The sequence below is a fragment of the Sesamum indicum genome, linkage group LG3, assembly GCF_000512975.1.
Source record: "Sesamum indicum cultivar Zhongzhi No. 13 linkage group LG3, S_indicum_v1.0, whole genome shotgun sequence".
NCBI classification, from domain to species: domain Eukaryota; kingdom Viridiplantae; phylum Streptophyta; class Magnoliopsida; order Lamiales; family Pedaliaceae; genus Sesamum; species Sesamum indicum.
The window spans coordinates 2,394,222-2,416,871 of NC_026147.1; the positions used below are offsets into that span (position 1 = coordinate 2,394,222).

A 22,650-nucleotide genomic window follows, 5' to 3' on the forward strand; every position below is an offset into this window, starting at 1 on the left:
TGTGCGGATAGACACAAACATATAACCTTAAACTTGTTCATGGGACTCAAGCTAAACTACTTGGCTAAAACATCAACGGGTCATAGGTATTTGACATTTTGGTTCTGCAAAAAGTAAAATTTACAATTTGGTTCAATATTTTTCTGAATTTCACATTCTGATGACGCATTTTCCCAGAAAATTCTAGATCTGCAAGGGACTTGGACGTGTGGTTTTCAGATCAATTTTCAAAGATCCAATGAAATATATTCTCAAATCACAAAATTTACAAACAAATAATGGATGAAATTGCAAACTTCAATTTTTTAAGGGAAAAGTATTATTTTAGTTCGCTAAGTAGGCCTAATTTTAATTTTAGTTTGATAACTATGTCCATTTTTGTTTAGGTCCAGTAACTTATAAAATTGCTTACTTTTAGTCCTCTGGCAGATTTTCGAACAATTTTGCCCCTATGAGTACATATGGACTAAAACTGCATTTCAAAAGTTGCATAGGGGTAAAATTGTCCGAAAATCTGCCAGAAGACTAAAAGTAAGCAATTTCATAAGTTACTGGACCTAAACAAAAATGGACATAGTTATCGAACTAAAATTAAAATTAGGCATACTTAGCGGACTAAAATAATACTTTTCTCATTTTTTAAAGGACCAAAAGGTCATATACCTATAATTAGAGAACCAAAATTTCAGCATTTTTAACCTTACAAATACTTGTTAATTTAAAGAAGCTATTAATTAATTCAATTGGCATAATATCACGTCATTAGTTAAAATTTAATATATTAATGTCGTATTGATTATGCTTGTCAATGGATAGGTTATTATCCTATTCATACCCAAAAAATAATTTTGAGACTCATACCCGTATCCTACCCAATGAGTAAAAGATCCTATCATACTCTAGACCCATGAAATTAAATGAGTGGGTGTGGGTAGGGTCTAATAGCCTAAAATACTTATGGGTATGAATAAAAATACTTATGGATATGATTATCGGCTTAATACCCTAAAATACCAATGGGTATCGATACAGTCTAAGCCCAAAGATGCTCATTTGTTTTTTAATTTAAAATTATTACATTCGTAAATTTTTAGTAATACATCAACTAAATTTATTTATTATTTTAAAAATTTATATAGTATAAAATTATTTCATTACATATTTTATTTATATTAATTACTTATTAAAATTTTTATTAAATATGCTAGGGCTTTTTATGTTGATTCCATAATTGCTAAAAATTAATTTTATGATCAAATTTAGCAAACTTATTAACTTGACATTTAGAAAATTAAAAAATACGAAATAACTTAATTTAGTTAAGTTTGACGAATAAATAAAATTTGTTTGAACTCAAATTATTAGAAATTCATCAAATCATAGTTGAATGCAAATACAAATTCAAATGATACTTAAGAGATCTAAATGAAAGTTAGATATATTATACTTAATTTCATTTACTTTTACCATTTCTTATGTCTGGATTTTTATTTTGAACTTGTCTCGACTTCATAATAAATTAATATTATTGGTCTATTATTTCGATAAGTTTAAGATTCTTATTTAAAATTTTATTAATATCGATCCGTCGTTTAGATCAAATCACGTTTATTATTTAAAATTTTCAATTTGCACCTGTTGAAATTTAAGAAGTTAGTTTTAGTTTATCGACCGATGGGTCCTGAAAATCCACTACTAAGTTTATTTAGTAACATACATTGTTTGACTTGAATATAAATTTAAAATTTGAGAACTGTTAATCTTTTAAATATATTGTAAAAGAAAAAAAAAATAAAATAACAAATGGGTCTCAAATGGATAAGACCCAAGCTCTACCAAATTCTTCTGAGTATAATTTGGATAATACCCTATGGGTATTTTATAGGATAAAGTATGGGTAGGGTACGGAAAAAAAGTAATGGGTATTTGTTGGATTTGGATCCGAGTAAGGCGATGCCCGCCCATTGACAGTCCTAATACTGATATGATCATAGTTATAACATTTTATATGGAATCACATCAATATTTAAAATTTATATTACACTAACCTAATATTTATTATAAAATTGTTGGCATATAACAAGCAATAACATAAATATTTAATTTTTAATAATTAATTCTTTTTTCCTTAGAGTCAATTGGGTGGCGTAAAGGTTATCTATTTAGGAGACTAATTAATTAATTAATTAATTTTTGTATCCCATTAGATATATATCTTAGTTTTAGGGATTATATATATCATATTTATCAGTAATGTACCTACCAAAATTCAATTTAATACAGGCGAAAATTAGATATTAAGTTGTTATCACATATAATTAGTGATACAATCTATAGGGATAGGTATATTTGTTACGGGAAAAATGCAAGCAACCCCCTTGTGACATTGCAAATGAGAAAATTACCCCCTTATGAAAACACAAATAGCGATTTACCTCTCTATATTTCTTAAAATACAACAATTTACCTTCCCTCCCTATAGTTTTTAAAATGAAGCAATTTACCTCCCTGTATAAGGAAGTAAATTGCTTAATTTTAAAAAAGTACAGGGGATTAATTGCTATATTTTCTCCATAGGGGGGTAACGTGCTCATTTTTTTAATATCAGAGGGGGATAAATTGCTATTCACCCTATACATGTCCCATTAATGTTTTTTTTTTTTTGTGAATGGTAATTACGAACATGATTATAATAACACCTCGATAAATTGAGCAATACACTAATTCAATCAATACATCAGTATGACTAAGAATAATAAACAAATTACAATAACTCATATAAAGTGAGACAAATACCCATATTTCTGATAGGGACTCAATCCCATGACCTCGAACTTATCCATGGGACCTCAGCCTTAACCATTAAACTAAAACATGTTTGATAGTTCCACTAATTAATTGACTTTAGTGACAACTTTGTATGCAAATTTTTGTCATTAATTATACGTAGCTAGTGACAATATTTACTCAAATATTGTCACCATTAAAATTATATAATTTATTATAGTGACAAAATAAACACTATTATCACTTAATATATATAACTACTGATTATTTTAATATTATGACTTATTGTAATCTAAAATTCTATATGTAGAAGTAAATAAAATTAGAATTTTGCCCCATTAAAATTTTGAAATTGCATTCATGGGCCAAAAAAGTTTCTTCTTGACCCCAAAGACAAAGAAATTTTTGTTATAAGTAAACACTATAATAAAATGACTTAATAGCTATGGAGAAAGTTGATACTAAAATCAACATCGAATTAATTAGTAAGAAAAGTTTTTGTTAGATCGCTGCGCTCGAAAAAAGATTACTATTGGCTACAATATTAATAGATATGGCTAAAAAAATGATAAAAAATTATTATTAACCATGGTTAAATAAAATTGGTATAAAAAAAAAACTAATTTCTCCAACATGGAGGAATTATTCGCCACAATTAAGAACCATGTTAAAAATATTTGTCATGACTTTTAGTCACCCTCAAAAAAACTACGACCGCTATCATTGCATGGCCGTGATCAAACTATTTGCTATTGCTATATATTATTGACCGTAGCTATCAGTCATGGTTAAATATTATATTTCTTAGGGAAAAGTATTATTTTAGTCCGTTAAGTATACCTAATTTTAATTTTAGTCCGATAACTATGTCCATTTTTGTTTAGGTCCAATAACTTACGAAATTGCTTACTTTAGTCATCTGACAGATTTTCGGACAATTTTATCCCTATGAGTGCATATGGACAATTTTACCGGTATGAGTTATTTTTTTTTGTAGTAAAGAATTATAAAGAATATTGATTAATTGTTGTCAGACTTAAGTTGTTGCATTAATTTTATTTAATTATCATTAAAAAAATTAATTTACCATTATTTTTAAATCATAATAATTGATAATATAGAAATCAATCCATTTCTAGACAATTAAAAATAAACATTTTTTTAGAAAATTATGTTTTTATATATTGGGACTCGGAAAAAAATACTAATTTTATTTCTCTCTCAACTTTAATGAGGGAATGCAGTTTCCGTTCGTGTTCAATTGGCTAACAAAATCTTTTACGTGCATATATATAATTATACAAAATGCTGACTCATCAGTAAAGAATTAAATGAAATTTACGACTTAGGTATGGCACTGTAAGCAATGATTTCTTTATTTTAAAATTAAAATTGAAATTTTATGAACCAGTTCGATATTTGAGTTTGAATTCTACGAAACGTGTGGGTGTTTATCTCATTATATATCACTTTATTATAATTTATTAATTTTTAATTATGTTGATGTATCGAATTAATTGATATATTATTTAATAATCTTTTTATTTATTAAAATAATAATGTACTTATATAAGTATGATTTTTATTTAAAAAATAAAGAAGGTACGGCATCGTAAAAAATTTTGAAAAAACAGGAAGCTGACTTAGGCAAACGGCTCCCTATTTTGGTGCCATCTCATGATGTAGACTGTGCAGGTACGTACGTTGACAAGTAAATCAATTACTCGTCTTTCCCACCTATACATTGGCTACGTGGTACTCTTTTCTAATTGAGCCCATACCTAGGAATTGGAATTTCCATGTAGATTTTAGTTCATATACAGGGAGGAGGTTTCGTGTAACTATATGTAAATTTTTTATGATGTAAAAAATTACTTTTAGTATTTATGAAATTTATTTTCGTTTAACAAATAAATTCTTTCGTTAGTCAAAATTTATAGAATTTTGTTGATATTAACAGAAAAAATGAATGAAAATTGATATTTACCCTTAATTGACTTATTACTGACTTATTGTCTGTCAAATAATTTTTTTCAGATTAGACTATCCTTATAACGATGAAGATATACATCCTCATATGTATTAATACGTGAAGACGTATGAGGATAATTTGATCATATAAAAATTTGTTTGATCTGTTATAAGTCAATAATAAATCAATTGGGGCGAATATGGAACTATTACTGATATTTTTGTTAATATCAACAGATTTGGTGAATTTTGGCTAATGAAAGGATTTATTTGTTAGACGGAAGCAAACCTCCTTAGGATTGTTAGAATTTCTCAAATCACAGATGGTTTATGTGTAATTACACAAAATCTCGGGAGAATGGAGTGTAATTATCCCTATATATTGATAGATATATGAACTTTATTTTCTAATTCTCCTTCCAATATCTCTTGATCTTTTAATTATGTATTCTAGTTGGTCTATATAGAGCGAAGTTGAGGCTCCATGACTATGAAGTCATGAGTTCGAACCTCATAAATATAAATTATTTTTTTGCTACACTATAAATGATTACAGTTTGGAAATTATGATAAATTACTACTATTAACCACGGTTAAATAAAATTAAAGTAAAATTAAAATATTTACCACGTTTAGTCAATATTCACAATGGTTTTCAGACAGAGTCATTCTGACCACACTTGCAAAAACAACGGCTAATGACTGTTATGAAGCCATAATTAATTTGTATTTGCTACGATTTTCTTCTGTTGGCTATAATAATTAACTGTAATGGAAAACAATTACATTTATATTTTTCTATTTATACTTAACAATCAATAAGTTTTGTAGGGACACGTACCCGTATCATTATGGTCTATTTTTATTTGATTTTTCAAAAATACTAACCCCTTTTTTTTTTTTTTTAAGTAAGAGCAATGAAATATTATTAATGACAATAAATTGATTACAATTAAACCTGTCAGATCCAACAAATACTATTACAACAATCATACTCTGATCAATAAATCTAAACAACACCTACTATTCAGTAGAAACAACAAATCTACTATTCAGTAGAAACAACATCCCATGCATAAGATGGAATCCGAATACATGACCTTTAAAATCATGGGGCCTTAACTTCACCAATTAAACTGAACCTCATTCTCAATACCAACTCTTTATTATTGCAAACATTATACCACTACATATATAATTTCATAGCTACCAATTAAAGAACCATTATTGATGATATTTTTTTAACTTTTGAAAATGTTCACCAATCTTTATGAACTTACTATATGTCCATTTGCTTTTCATTTATCATTATAGTCAGTAATGTATAAAATTAAAAGTCCGACACTTAATCTAATGAATTTGATAGCTACCCTTTAAAATATACATAATTTTGAGTCATGTTTTTTTCCTTTATAAATGTGTAAGTATAAGCAAACTCATAAATGTTGTTCTTTATTTTATTTATTTTTTATATTCTAAATATATATTTAAGTATACTCGACTGTTGGTAATGAAATAAAATGTGTAGCAGAGTTGATATAAGATAATATGATTTGTATTATAAATACACATTATATGCGAAATAAAGCTAATAGCAACGACATATATTTCTTATAAAATATAGATTAAGGAAAAAGTGTTATTTTAGTCCGCTAAGTATGCATAATTTTAATTTTAGTCCAATAACTATGTCCATTTTTGTTTAGGTCCAGTAACTTATGAAATTGCTTACTTTTAGTCCTATGGCAGATTTTCGGATAATTGTACACCTATGCAACTTTTGAAAGACAGTTTTAGTCCATATGCACTTATAGGGGTAAAATTGTTCGAAAATCTGCCAGATGACTAAAAGTAAGCAATTTTGTAAGTTACTGGACCTAAACAAAAATAGACGTAGTTATTGGACTAAAATTAAAATTAGGCATACGTAGCGGACTAAAATAATACTTTTCCCTGTAGATTAACTTTGAATTTTTTGAGCAAATTAAAAAGAAATAATAACATCTTAATTACAACATAACTAAAACATTAAGATTACCGCTCTATGTATGCATTTCTATATAGTTAGTGATTATTATAAAGATATCATTTCATAAATGGACTATTTTTTTTCTTTTTTTTTTTTAATTTTTAGGCACTGCCAAAAAAAAATATTTTTTTTCTACACTATAAATTTTCGGGGCTTAAAAATCATAATAAATAAATACTATCTATCAGGGTCAGATAAAATCAATACAAAAAATAAATTTTGACCATAATTAATCAACATCCACTTTGATTTTACTTATAGTCAAAATATCTGTCATAATTTTTAATTAGCTGTCGTAAATATTTTAATCTTACTTTTAGAAACACCAACTAATAAATTAGGATGCAGTCGTGATTAATTAGTAATCTCAATATTTTTTTATTTTTAATTATGATAATTAGTTATAGTAAAAAATCATATTTATTTTAGTGGGGAGAGTTTAAATTGGAGTTTTGACCTCTAGGATTTGGTTTTTCAAACCATGGAAATTTAAAGAGATATTAGGGTGTTAATTACTTGTAATTAATATACTAATTATTCCCCAAAGAGGTCACTGTAAGTAGCCCAAACAAATAAAATAAAAATTGAAGTAATGATTACACCGACGCGGTTAATTTATCCTATATAGTAGCTGCTATTATTCGATCACTAATTTCCCAACACTTATTTTAATTAATTACCAGAGTGAGAGTTTCATTAATTCTTTTCGATCACAAGTGGAAACCCTACTTCAAAATTAAACGAAATTAGGGTTACATAGTTAATAAAAAACTTTCAGGGAAAAGTATTATTTTAGTTTGCTAAGTATGCCTAATTTTAATTGTAGTCCGATAATTATGTCCATTTTTGTTTAGGTCCAATAACTTATGAAATTGCTTACTTTTAGTCATTTGACAGATTTTCGGACAATTTTAATGAGTGCATATGGACTAAAACTGTCTTTCAAAAGTTGCATTATGGTAAAATTGTCCGAAAATCGGCCAGAGGACTAAAAGTAAGCAATTTTCGTAAGTTACTGAACCTAAATAAAAATAGAAATAATTATCGAATTAAAATTAAAATTAGGCATACTTAATGGACTAAAATAATACTTTTTTCAAAACTTTCACTAAGAAACTAACAGTAAATAAATATATATATATATATATATATATAAATGATAAGCGAAGGAACAAAAACTTGTTATATACTAGTGTAAACACTAGAAAAAATTTGCTATTATATACATTTTAATAGCTACGGATCTAAAGATAGTGGTAAATGATCATTATCAATCATGGTCAAATAAAATCGATGCAAAAATTTAATTTATTTATTATAATAGAAGTATTCTCCGTTAGCAAAATCACGGCCGATAAACGTTGCCTAGCTGTAGTAGATAACTATTTACTACGTATGATTATTTTTTTTTAATCATGTTAATTAGTTATGATTAAATTTTATACTTCTTGTAGCGACATCAATTGAAACAAATTAATTACAGCCTTTTAGCAAATCAATATACTAATTAATTTTTTGTTTCACAACAACAAATGACTTAATAGCTATCAAAAAAAATTTAATATTAAAATTAGCATCAAAGTAATAAACAAGTAAAATTCTCGTTGTAATTAATTCATATTTTTAATATATATTTTAAACAGTTCGCTGCTAAATTCTTTAGCAATTAAATTTTCTTTGCTAAATTTATTAAAAAATATAGATTAACAATAAAGAATTTAATTGCTAATTAATTTGACTGTACACATTTTTTCCCTAGCTATTAAGTTAATTTTTTTAGAATTTTAGTTGATCTTCCATTTAGTTTATATATATAATATTATATTTTATATTGATGAGGACTGTACAAATAATATTGAATTAGCTAAGGTAATAAAATTCCTTTGTTTTTTGTTTTCTTCATCAAGTACATTAAAATGTTGTCATTGATTACCACGCGGTTTGTGAGGCAGAGAGGGAAAAGAAGAGAAAAAAATGAAGAAAACAAGAGAGAGAGAGAGAGAGAGAGAGGGGGAGAGAGAGAGAGAGAGGATCACTAAGCAAACAGCTGACTTTCTTGCAAGCAAATGAGTAAATGCTGTTTGCTGTCCGGTTTTGACTCTTTGGAAGGTAATAGCGCCCCTTTTACCCCTTCGTCTCTACATAGTCAGCCTAAACATCTACTTTGGTCTTTTCTCTATATATTCCCCAAGAGAAATCCCACCCCTTCAGTTAGACTCCTGTCCTGTCCCTGCATTTGCATTTCTCTCCTATCCTATACACAAACCTCTCCATCAAAATATACAAACCCTGCTTCAAAGAGGAGAGACAGAGAGAGAGAGAGAGAGAACAAAAACCCTTTTCTTGAATTAATCGAAAAAAGTTCACCTTTTCCTTTGTTGTTTTGATTCAAAATTGATATGGGAAGACCACCTTGCTGTGATAAAATTGGAGTCAAGAAAGGGCCATGGACTCCAGAAGAAGACATCATCCTCGTTTCTTACATTCAAGAACATGGCCCTGGAAATTGGAGGGCTGTTCCTACTAACACTGGTAAGAAAAACAGCAAGAAAATCAAAAGAAAATTTTTGTGGAATCTTTTCAATTTTCTACTCATTTTTCCTTTCTCAAGTTTTGGTTAGTTACAATCATTTAAAGCTGTGCAATAAATAGTCTGCAACTCACCACCACCGTCTATTAACTCCTGTGCTAGAATTCAAAATTTTCAGTTTGATTCCTCACTCAAATCTCTTTAATTAATTACCCTTTAACTTTTCAGGGTTACTCAGATGCAGCAAGAGCTGCAGGCTCCGGTGGACTAATTACCTCCGGCCGGGGATCAAGCGCGGTAACTTCACGGAGCATGAGGAGAAGATGATTATCCACCTCCAAGCTCTTCTTGGCAACCGGTATGTGTTTATATGCGTATATCTAATTTCCAAACCAAACAAAACGCATAGAACACACTAACTGTGAAGCCATGCAAGATCTCTTCAAAACTAGGGTTGGATCTACTAATGGACACTAATCCTAGCTAGCTCTCAAAAGCAAGATTCATACTTAATTGATTAAATTAGTGTGTTTTAATTAGAGTGTGTATATAATTTGTTTGTGTGCAGATGGGCTGCCATAGCTTCATACCTTCCTCAACGAACCGACAACGACATCAAGAACTACTGGAACACTCACTTGAAGAAGAAGCTGGCGAAGCTTCAAGGGCATGATGAAAAAGGCCAGAATGGGAGTTCACCTGATTCCAAATCAGTTTCAAAGGGCCAGTGGGAGAGAAGGCTGCAAACGGACATTCACATGGCTAAACAAGCCTTGTGCGAGGCTCTCTCCCTTGATAAATCAGGCACAGATTCGTCGACACTCGTTTCTCTCGACCCTCAAGAGACGATGAGGCTGCCTCAGACATCTACATATGCATCAAGCACTGAGAACATCGCTCGTTTGCTCGAGAACTGGATGAAGAAATCACCGAATTCATCTCAAACTGTCTCATCTGAGAGCACTAATTCGTTCAACAACCCTTCATCAGTTGGTATGAGTTCCAGCCCTAGTGAAGGGGCAATCAGCACAACGTTCCTCAGCTTCAATTCTTCGAACTCCGAGTCGGTGTCGGTGTCGGTGGAGGATCAAGAAGCCAAATTTGAGGCTGCAAATTTCACACCTGAAAATGGGATTGTTCAATATGAGAGCAAGCCCAGCTTGGAGACTCAAATGCCCCTCAGTTTGCTGGAGAAATGGCTTCTTGATGATGCTGCTGCACAAGGGCAGGAAGGGGATTTCATGGACATGGCCTTGGGTGATGAAACTGCTGATTTGTTCTGAGGAAGGGCTTAATTCTTCAGAACAACTGAGCAGTTTTAATCAGGTTTCTTTGTTTCTTGGGGGGTTTAATTTTAATAGGCTTTGAACTGAATAGTTTTTACTCTATATATATGTAGCCTGATGACAGAAAGATGAGATGATCTCTTCCTTGTGTTTCTGGGAGGAGCATAAAGTGTAAATTACTAGTAGTGTTAGACTCTATTTGCATATGTGGTGGATAGGAATAATTAAGCTCTTAATTCTTATCTTCTTGGAACAAAATGTTTGTACTTGTGCATCATTTGGTGTACATTTCTGAGAAATGAGAATTACGGTTTGACTTCTAATGGTTTGGGATTGAGCAAAATGCACAATTGTTTGGCTGCTAACTGGATTGATTGGCCTTGGCTTTGGAGTTGAAACTAAATTTGTGCCTGAATTATTCAATTTTGCCAATAATATTGTTATAAAATATGGCCATAACTCATTTGGTAGGTCCAGCTCAAACCACCCACACCTTTCACCAGGGTGGCTCAGTCCAATTACCAGCTTGACCCATTCTTTAACCCGGTCCATTATCCAACTCGGCTCCTCTTATATATTTACCCTTTTACAGCTGGTGAAACCCTAACCCTATTTTCACCATCTTCTCATCTCTCTCACTTCTCTCTAACTCTCCCTTCTGGGTTTTCCTCCTCTGTCGTTCTTCTTTCTCTCCAAAATTAATGCCTTCCCCTTATATATATCTCTGATGGTTTTCTGATGGAGACAACAATCAGAAACCTTCTTTCTCTTTCTCTCTTTAAATCAAAGACTTCTTTGTGAACGAATCTCTTGAGTGCAAGATTGAGTGATTTGACTAGTCCTCTTTGGACTGAGCCTTTGGTGGTTATTTGGGATTAGCAACCGTGAGAGGTTGCCGGTGTTGATGGTTGTGGGCTTCCCTCTACTGGATCTGGCCGCTGAGCCAATCGTTTATTTCTGTTCTCTCTTTTTTTATTTTTTCTTTTACTGCTTCTTCTTCTATAATTTTAAATCTTTGTGATACAGTTTTAAGAAAAGTAGGAAATCAAGATACAACTAAAGATTTATGGAATAAATTAGAAGAATTATATACTTAAACTTCTTTACCTAGTAAAATGTTTTTGCTTGAAAATTTTTTTCGTTGTAAACTGAATTTGTCTAAAACCAATAAAGAGGATTTGGACGATTTTACAAAATTAATTCAAGATATTAAACTAAATGGAGATAAAAATATTGATGATTATTCTCCTATTGTTTGATTAAATGCTATTCCTAAAACCTATATTGATGTTAAAGTTGCTATAAAGTATAGTGGAGATAACGTTAACTTAGACACTGCAATTAATGGATTAAAAACTAAAAGAAATGGACTTTAAAACTAATAAATCCAGTCAGGTCCAAAATGAGGTAAATCACGTTAGCGGAAGAACAAAGAACAAAAATTTTGAATATAAACATAGAAGACATAGTAAAGGAAGGAGTAGAAGTTGAAGTTGATGAAAGTCTAGAAATAGGGATGAAAAGAAAGAAGATGCTATAATTATGGAGGAAAAAGACATTATATTAAAGACTGTAAAAGTCATAACGAAATAAGAATAAAGAAGATGCTAATATGATTACTGAAGAAAATTCTGGAGAAGTATATATGGTTTGTGATGTTAATTCTATTCCGTCTTTTCTGAATATGAATGAATGGTTAATTGACTCTGATTGTACTTTTCATATGAGTTCTTTTAGAGAAATTTTTACAAATTATAAATTTGAAAAATTTGGGTTTTGTGTCCATGGCTAATGAAAAGCTTTGTGAAATAAAAGATTTTGGTGACATATGAAAATGGTTACAAGTTAACCATGAAAAAATTAAGGCATGTTCCTGATTTATGCCATAACTTGATTTCTTGTACTGCCCTGGAAGAAGATGGGCATGAGGGTAGATGGGAAAAAGAATTTATGAAAATAATGAAAGGGTCTATGGTTGTTTTCAAAGTTGAAAGAATAAGAAATTTAATGTATGCTCTGTAACTGTTTTGAAAAATGATAAAACTAGTTTATGGTATAAGAGATTAGGCCACATTAGTGTAAAAGGCTTAGAGTTATTACATAAAGAAGATGTTTTAACTGATAAAGTAAATAAAAAATGGATTTCTTGTGCACTAGAAAAACAACATAAGATTCATTTTCCTGCATCACCTCACCCAAATCCCTCATCATCATCCTGTACACTTGATTGTGTTTATACTGATGTATGCGAACATGCTAATAATGCCACTCATGATAGAAATAGGTATTTTCTGTCAATAATTGACAATTATTCTAGAAAAGTTTTTAGTTTCTTAATGAAACAAAAATCTAAAGTTTTTGAAAAATTAAAAAATTGGAAAACTTTAGTGGAAAATCAGATTGGCAAGAAATTGAAAGCTTTGAGAACAGATAATGGTTTAGAATTCTGTAATCAATAATTTTTTCGATTTGTGTAATGAATTTGATATTAAAAGGCAAATAAAACCACTCCCTATACCCCCCCAACAAAATGGAATAGCAGAAATGATGAATAGATCTCTGTTAAATAAAGTAAGATGTATACTAGTTAGTTCAGGTCTGTCAAGAATGTTTTGGGGAGAAACTATTTTAACTGCTGCATATTTAATAAATAGATCCATGCTTGTTGCTTTATTAGAAACAATAAATGAATCTTTGTGGTCTGAAAAACATGTTGATCTTTCTTCTTGCACATTTTTAGATGTTCTGCTTTTGATAAACTTGATCCGTTAAAAAAAAACTGTGTTTATTGGTTATCCTGAAAAAATTAAAGGTTATAGGTTATGGCTTAGAAGCCAACTTGATTTAAAATAATAATTAATAGGGATGTGACTTTCAATGAATCTGAAATGCCTTGCATCACTAATACACCTAGGAAAAACAAAGATGTAGATATAGAATGTACCTTTAATAAGATGGAGGAACCATAGGGAAGAAAAAAAACAAAGAACTAATAATCTTGACGAGAATATAGAAAATTATGAACTTGAAGATAACTTGTAAAATTGTCAGCATGTTAGGGATAGGAAAAGAAGAGAACATAGGCTTCCTTTTAGATTTAAATTTATCTTGTGTTAAATGCTGAAAATTTTGAACTTAGTTCTTATGAAGAAGCTTTACAATCTGCTAATTCAAAACATTGGATGGAAGCTATGAATGAAGAAATGAGATCCTTGCATGCTAATAAAACTTAGGTTCTAGTTTCAAAACCTAATAACTATTCTGTTGTTAATTATAAATGGATTTTCAAAATAAAACAAGAAAATGATGCAACTTGTTTTAAAGCAAGGCTAGTTGTAAAAGGTTTTACTAAAAAATAAAGAATTGATTATACAAAAATTTTCTCTCCTGTTGTGAAATATACCACTTTAGAATCATGCTTGCTCTTATTGCTCATTTTTTGACTGAGAATCGAAATAAATGGATGTTAATTAAAACTGTTTTCTTGCATGGTGACCTAGATGAACAGATTTATATGCAACAACCTAGTGGTTTTATTGATAAGCAAAAATCCAATTATGCCTATTCACTAAAGAAATCCATGTATGGATTAAAACATCCTCATGGCAATGGAACAAGAAATTTCATCTGTTCATGCATTCTTTAAATTTTAAATGAAGTGCCTATAATCATTGCTTGTACTTTAAATATGATCATTCTGTTCCTTTATTTCTTTTGCTATATGTCGATGACATGTTAATGATAGTCCTAGTATAAAATTGATTAAAGAACTAGAAAATAACTTAAGTAGAGAATTTGAAATGAAAGATTGGGGTGATGCTAAGAAAATGGTAGGAATGTTTATTGATAGAAATGGAAGTAATTCAATAATTTTTTTGAATAAAAAATCTTAAATTGAAATAGTGTTGAAAAAGTTTTCAATGTCTAATTCAAAACCTTCCTCTATTCCTTTAGCTTCACATTTTCGGTTAAGTAAAAACCACGAACTAAATTGAATCTGAGAAAAAACAAATGAAAAAGATTCCATACTCTAGTGCAATAGGATTTGTTATGTATCTTATGCTTAGCACCCACCCAGATATTGCTTATCTTGTTAGTTGCCTTAGTATATATATATTTAATGCTGGGTTACCTCATTAGGATGCTCTTAAATAGTCATTTAGGTATTTAAATAGTTCTACGAATACCGGCATAAAATTTTCTAAGTGTGCTGATAGTACTAAATTAATTGGATATGTAGATTCCAACTATGTTAATAATAGAGATAGTAGGAAATTAACTACATCATATGTGTTTACATTATGTAGTACTTGCATAAGCTGGAATTCTCAACTCCAGCACATTGCTCCCCTTTCGAACACTAAAGTCGAATATATTGCGACTATTGAAGCTTCTAAAGAAGCAATTTGGCTAGAAGGACTATTAAAAGAAATAGACTTTCTGTAGGAAAAAACTATTTTTGACAGTCAATCTGGAATTCAATTTTGTAAAAATCCTTTCCTTTATGATAGAACTAAACAAATAGATGTTAGTATCATTTTATTAGAGACATAGTTGGAAAGGAAATTATTAACTTAGAAAAGATAGATTTTGAATCCAATCTTGCAAATATGGAAACTAATAAGTGTTTACCAATAGAGAAATTTAAACTTGCCTTAAAATCTTGAACTTAGAATAATTATCTTTCTTTAGTATTCTTTGCACTTTCTAACTTATATATATACAAGTACTTTTCTTGTTTTGCGGGTTCTATTCCGGCAAATGACGGTGAAGAAGCCAGACTCGATTCTGGATTTGGTCCCTCTTTTGGGTCTTGGTCAAAAGTGGAGAATATTATAAAATATGGTCCATGATCCATTTGGTAGGTTTAGCCCAAACCACCCATACCTCTCACTAGGATGGCTCAGCCCAATTACAAGCTTAGCCCATTCTTTCACCCGGTCCACAACCCGACTCGGCTCCTCCTATATATTTACTCTTTTACAATAGGTGAAAATCCTAACCTTATTTTCACTATCTCCTCGTCTCTCTCGCTTCTCTCTAACTCTCCCTTCTTGGTTTTCCTCCTACGCCGTTCTTCTCTCTCTCTCCAAAATCAATGTCTCCTCATATATATATCTTTGATGGTTTTCCGATGGAGACAACGATTGGAAACCTTCTTTCTCTTACTCTCTTTCGATCAACGAGTTTTTTTTGAACAAATCTCCTGAGTGAAAATCTGAGTGATTTGAGTAGTCCTCTTTGGACTGAGCCTTTGGTGGTTTTTCGAGATTAGCACCTGTGAGAGGTTGCCGGCCTTGGTGGTTGTGGGTTTTCCTCTATCGGATTTGGCCACTAAGCCAATCATTTATTTCTTTTCTCGTTTTTTTCTTTTGCTGCTTCTTTAGATCTGTAATTATTTATACATATTTCTGTATTCTTGGTTTGTATAAGGGTTTTCATAACCCACGATTTTCTGTAATAGTTTGTTGGGGTATAATTATTTGGGCTCACTACTGGTGGATTTTTTCATGAAAGATTTTGCTGAAATTGTAATTTGAGGTTTCATAAAAGTTGTAATTTTAGTCCTGTGACTTTATAATTTTGACAATTTTAATCCTGTTTTGGCTAATTTGATAAAAAAATTGCATGTAACTTGCACGTGACATAATTAAATTACAATTTTAGTCTTATAAATCAATTCGTGTAGGACCTAAAAATGTCAATTCTTCTAAGTTATAGACTAAAAATATCAATATCCCCTAAGTTACAGGATTAAAATTGTAATTTAATTGGGTCATACGTAAGCCACGTGCAATTTTCTGGCCAGTTTACCCAGAAAAGAATGAAAATTGCCAATATTTTAATGTTACAATACTAAATTGCAAAAGCCAATTTTCGTACAAGTTAAAAAATGTCACCTCCATGCATTATGACTAAAATTACATTTTACCATTGAGGTTTCACAACTAACAAGGTCTTCCATAGTCTAATTCCACAATTACATGTATTTTCTTGTCTATTTATTCATTGAATGTGCTCTTAAATTTGAAATTGTTAACGTAAATTAGCTTTATATATATATGGTATGTGCAATCAATAAAATAATGACTTATTCATAAAAAAGAAATTATTCATTTTCTGTAATTAGAATCACATATATAGACATATATAAGCTAAATTGTATTTACTGCCCCGTATATTAGGGGTTAGCATTTCAGGGACTCTAGCTAAGGGTGTTGCAAATACAATCCCAAAATTATTTTTTTTTTTGCTATTGAAGGACTCCGGCAACCAAATTTTGCAAATTCGCCGGAAACTACTTACCTGGACACAAATTAGGGTTTCAAATTGGGGCTTTTACTGATATGACGAGGGAATAAAAAATTATTGCCAACTAAGCGCAAAAAAAAAAAAAAAAAAGAATAAAGAAAACAAAAAATTATTGCCAACTATTCTATTCATATATATATGTATATCTCATATATAAGACATTTTCTTTTTCTGATTCTTACATTTTTTACTTAGAGAATCCGCTAAGCTTTTAAAAAACATGTTGAAGCTCATAAGATATTAAATCTTATTTTAAAAATAAACTTTTAAAGTGTTTGAATAAAATAAGATGTTAAATTTATAAGATATGAACACATCTTATGAGATATTAGGATGTTTGGCATAATAAGATTTTTTATTGGTAAAATAACTAAAATGAGCATGATACCATTAGAGTCAAATAAGTTATTATTTCTTGATGTATATTAATTTCCTTTAAAAAAATTTTAAATTCTTTATAAATAGTACACATTAATTTAATTCTGAATAAAAATTTAATAGATATTCTTTTTACAATAACAAAAAATAAATAAATTATTACCTAAATTTTTGAATAAAAATGATATATGTACATTCATGCTAGTCGAATATTAATATTGATATATAATTGATATTTTCTTTGTTAAGGCAATGATTAGTTCTAGTTTATAATGCATTGAATTTATATTTTTCAATAAATATAATATCAATACAAATTTTATTTTTATTTAACTATAATAATTAGTTATTAAATAATGAAGTTTTTTTTCTTTTTTTTTGAATATTAGAAAAAATAAATAATAATATATGTTTTAAAATCCTAGAGAGAGAAGGAGTGCGTGTGTGTGCGTGTGGGAGAGAGAGTACGAGTGAATGAATGAGGATATTTTTATCTTAAAACACATTAATTTTATATAGTTTATAAACTCTTATAAAAAAAATTAGAAAAGTTAACTTTTCATTTTTAAAGAGCTTATAAGATTCAAAATTATTAAACACTTTATTGGAGCTTATAAGCTCTTAAACATCTTATAAAATGCTTTGAAGAGCTTATAAACTTAGCCAAACGCCCTCTTGATAAGCTATGGATGAGACAGAATTTTGTTAGATTTTTGTTTGACTTTTTAAAATGTTGTGGTTATGCAATTAATGTTAGTAGTAGGGTTGCAATTTAAGCTTTCAATGCATCTGTGGAGAGGAAAGCTCAACTTGTAATTTTCTTGAGGCTATGCATGACATAACATTAATGAATTAAATTGATAAGAATTGTCCTTAGGGCACTGGATGTGAACAGGCAGGTTAGAATTATACCATACGTACCATCAAAATAATACATTATTAAATATATATAACGTCAGGGAAAAATTGCATAATGTTTGGATTCATTTTCTGACTGTTTTGTTGTGTTTTGTAGAGATAGAGAGAGAAAAACAAAGACAAACAAGTGTGTGTTAGAGATAATATGTATGTTTGGATTTGTTTTTAGAGATAATTTAAAATAAGTATTATATGTTTAATGTTGTATTTTGAGAGACAAAAATTACTATTCATTGTCAAATCATGTCTTTTTTATGTATATTTATGTATATGTGTGTGTGTATATATATATGTATTTATACTAAAACAATTAAAAATACCTAAATAAGGTGCTTTTGAATGATGACAAACATTGGGCATGTTTTGACTTGTCTGGAAAATTATTTGAAAATAAAAATAAATATAGTATTGTATTTTTGGTGTCCTAATAAGCTAATTTTTAATTTAGTCCCGTATCATATATTTTTCTCACATTGCATCTCATATATTAATAAAAATTCTCAATTTATTAGTGACGAGTGGATGATTTTTAGGATGGGTTTTGTAACATCTTTTGTGTTGAATTTAATATTAGCTCAGTTTGTAAGGCAATTTTGGAGCCGTACTGTTTGTAATTTTGCAATGCTATATTGAAACAGACTCTGTTGTTTTTAGTAATTTTAATTGTAAATTAATTATTTTCTTAATTTAAATTTGATAGTTAAATTTTTTTATTATATAATTTATTTAAATTTTAATTTATAAATTTTTTTTTCTAAAATACTTAAGTAAATTAGAGCACAACTAAATATTAAACGCACAATTAATAACATAATATATATTAATTAAAAAAAGAGTATGAAAATACAACTTTGACAAAAAAAACTGCCTAATCTATAGCTCAGCCGAAGACACGATTCTTGTTCCTGTTGGGATTTTTTTTTGGTGGAAATCCATAGAATTGAAGATACATTTCTATTGCCAACATCCATTTTCATTTGGCTTGAAAAACATTCAATTCAATATTGAATGTAATGAAACTGTTTTTCAAAATCAGCCTCAAATTGCAATTGAATGAAATGAAACAGCAATATTTTTTTTCAAAATCAGTTTTCGGTTTGGATGGGGATTCATGGCCATTAATTTTGTCTTCATTGTTGTTTTTAATTGCTGGATTTTGGAAGCCTATATAAAGGCTTGTCTCTTCATCATTTTGAACACACCACAAACAATAAACTTTTCTCTCCCTCTCTCTCTTTCGGCTTCTATATTTTGTTTAAGATTTGAGCTATAAAGTTCTGATTATGAGCTTCTGAATGTTTAATCGAGGTGTTTTTCGGTATAGTGCTAAAATCGAAAGAACTGTAACCGTCTTATCCTGTGAGAAATTACGTTGAACCCGGTGCACTACTGATACGGGACGTATATTTTCTTCAAGGCAAGCAATAATTCTGCGATTCGGTTAAATTTACGACTTCAATTGGAATGAGAATTGTTACGATACAATTCTCGTTGTAAGTTTTCGATTTAAATTTCTTGTCATAAATAACGTTTCTAATTGCTTTATGTTATTTGTTCCAACGTGGCTTTAATTGCTTTTGATTTCTAAATTCGATTGTAATATTTCAAAACGTCGTTTTGATTGCTTGAAACCAAAAATTTTTCCAACAATCTTGAAAAAAATATACAGGTTTTGAAAAATTGGATTTTTTTATTGGAACTGTTTTGGAAAACGCTATTTTCAGACTCATTTTTTGAAACGTTACTTTTTGTTTTCTAAAATACTAAAGATGGCCGAGCCGATTTCTGTTGCAATTTCGATCACAACCAAGGTCGACTTGATCGGTTTGCCAGACAAGTTTTCGGGCCATTTTTTCAAACGCTGGGAACAACGAATGAAAATTTGGTTGACGATGAAAGGATTCTTGTCTGTGATTCAGGTGATCAGACCTGAACCTACAGATACTGATCCCAAAACTGCTAAGATAGCTAAGTGGACAGAAAGGGATCAAATAGACAAAGGAGCAATTTTGTCAGCCTTGTCAAATACGCTCTTCGATGTCTATTGTTCCGATTCTTACACTGCTAAGTCTCTATGGGATGAGTTGGACCAGAAATATAATACTGAAAAGCAAGGACTCGAAAAGTATTTTGTTTCCAAGTTCATGAGGTATCAAATGGTTGAAGATTGGTCTGTAGCTGAACAGACTCATGAGATTATCAACCTTGAGCATGCTCTGGCTGATGCTGAGATGAAGCTTCCAGAGAAGTTTCTGCTCATTACCATAGTGGACAAATTTCCCAAATCTTGGAAAAATTTTGGCATGACACTCAAGCATCAGAAAGGGAGATTGTCTGTGGATGATCTTATGATTGCTATCAACATTGAGGAACAACATAGAAATCAAACGCACAAGATGCCTGTTGAACATCAACCAAGGGCCAATCTTATAGTGGGGAATAGAAAGTGAATAAGATTAACACAAACTCGAAAGCCATCAATAAAAGTAAGGCCTTCAAAAATAAGAAACCAAAAGCAAACAAACCATGCTGGAACTGTTGACAGGTTGGACACTGGGCCAAGCTTTGTCCTAATAAAAAGGCCAAGACTGGGCAGGTAGCTGTCGACATAGTTGTGGGAGGTTCTAGCGGTGCTAGCACCTCAGGAGCAACTGGCGCATATGTATCTATACAACCCAAACTCCTGACTATTTGTGAACCGTATGATTGGTTGATTGACACTGGAGCGAATGTTCACGTTTGTTCAGATAAATCTCTCTTTGTGTCTTATCAGGCCATCAGTGGAAGGACAGTAAGCATGGGGAACTCCAGTACAGCTGAAGTACTTGGGATAGGAAGCGTGGACTTGAAGTTTCCTTCAGGGCGCATTCTGTCGTTAAAAAGAGTTTATATGTACCCACTGTTAGAAGAAACATCATTAGTGGTTCTGTAATAGTTAGGGATGGATATGAGTTAGTCTTTACATTTAATAAAGTTGTAATTCAATAATTTGGTATTTTTGTCGGTAAAGGCTATTTAGACAATGACTTGTTCAACGTTCGAGTTGATAATAATAAAATTGATATTTCTGATTCTATTATATTGAATGTGGAATCTTCTACTCGTGGCATAGTAGGTTAGGTCATTTAAATCTAAATTCGATCAAACGAATGATGAATTTGAATTTAATTCCTAGTTAAAATATTAAACGAAATCACAAATACCAGGTTTGTGTAGAAGCTAAATAAGTTAGGAAATCCTATCAGTCAATTGAAAGGGATTCAGAAATACTTGATTTAGTTCACACAGATATTTGTGAGTTCAATGGAGTTTTGACCAGGGATCATAAACGATATTTTATCACCTTTATAGATGATTGCAGTATATACTGTTATGTGTTTCTCATGAAAAATAAGGATGAAGCCTTAAATAAATTTATTTTGTTTAAAACTGAAGCAGAAACCCAAACTGGTAAGGAACTTAAAAGACTAAGGTCTGATAGAGGAGGAGAGTATGAGTCAAGTAAGTTCAATGAATATTGTCAAACTTTTGGCATTGTTCATGAAGAGACTCCTCCGTATTCCCCTTCATCTAATGAATGGCTGAACGAAAGAATAAAACATTCAAAGATATGATTAACAGTCTCCTACTAACCTCTGGGTTACCAAAGTATTTGTGGGGAGAGGCTTTGAATATGGCTTGCCATATTCTGAATAGAGTCTCTATGAAACACAATACGAGTACTCCTTTTCGAGTTGTGGAAAGGTAGGAAACCAAGCCTCAAATACTTTTAAGTGTGGGGGTGCCTGGCAAAAGTGCTTATCCCCGAACACAAACGAAAGAAATTGGATTCTACGACTGTCAATGTTGTGTTCTTGGGCCATGTGGAGACAAGTTATGCCTTAAGATTTCTGGTTATTAAATCAGAAATTCCAGGCATTGAGGTCAACACAATAGTCGAATTTCGTGATGCTGTATTTCTAGAAGATGTATTTCCTTTAAAAATAGGAATATCTTCAAATGTTTCACTTGATGATTCACTTGCCTCCACATCTATTCCTAAACATGTGAAAAAGATGCCAAATGTGGGGGTTAGTTCTAGTAGTTCTAATCAGACTCATGAGGAGTCAGATGAACCTAGACGGAGTAAGAGAGCTAGGATTGTCAAAGATTTTGAAAGTGACTTTGTCACTTACAACATTGAGGATGATCCGATCACTTTCAAAGATGCTATGGCTTCTTCAGAAGCCAAGCAGTAGAAAGAAGCTGTCAAAAGTGAGATGGACTCCATTGTTTCCAATGGAACATGGTACTAGTCGATCTTCCTCCGTGGTGTACTACTATTGGGTGTAGTGGATCTTTAAAAGGAAACTGAAACTTGATGGGACCATAGATAAGTTTAAAGCCAGATTGGTGGCTAAAGGATTTAAACAAAATGTGGGAATAGACTATTTCGATAC

At 30.5% G+C, this 22,650-nt stretch overlaps 1 protein-coding gene across 1 annotated transcript; it reads left to right on the forward strand.

The window, feature by feature from the left end:
* On the forward strand, positions 8,837–10,926 carry LOC105157040 (myb-related protein 306). The gene is made up of 3 exons (XM_011073337.2): positions 8,837–9,319; positions 9,546–9,675; positions 9,886–10,926. Exons 1-3 carry the CDS (start codon positions 9,187–9,189, stop codon positions 10,598–10,600), a joined length of 978 nt encoding a protein of 325 aa, XP_011071639.1. The 5' UTR covers positions 8,837–9,186; the 3' UTR covers positions 10,601–10,926.

Coding starts and splice junctions, on each gene's coding strand:
- LOC105157040 (XM_011073337.2), top strand. CDS start 9,187: ATGGGAAGACCACCTTGCTGTGATAAAATTGGAGTCAAGAAAGGGCCA. Junction 9,320..9,545: donor GGCTGTTCCTACTAACACTG/GTAAGAAAAACA, acceptor TTAACTTTTCAG/GGTTACTCAGATGCAGCAAG. Junction 9,676..9,885: donor CAAGCTCTTCTTGGCAACCG/GTATGTGTTTAT, acceptor GTTTGTGTGCAG/ATGGGCTGCCATAGCTTCAT.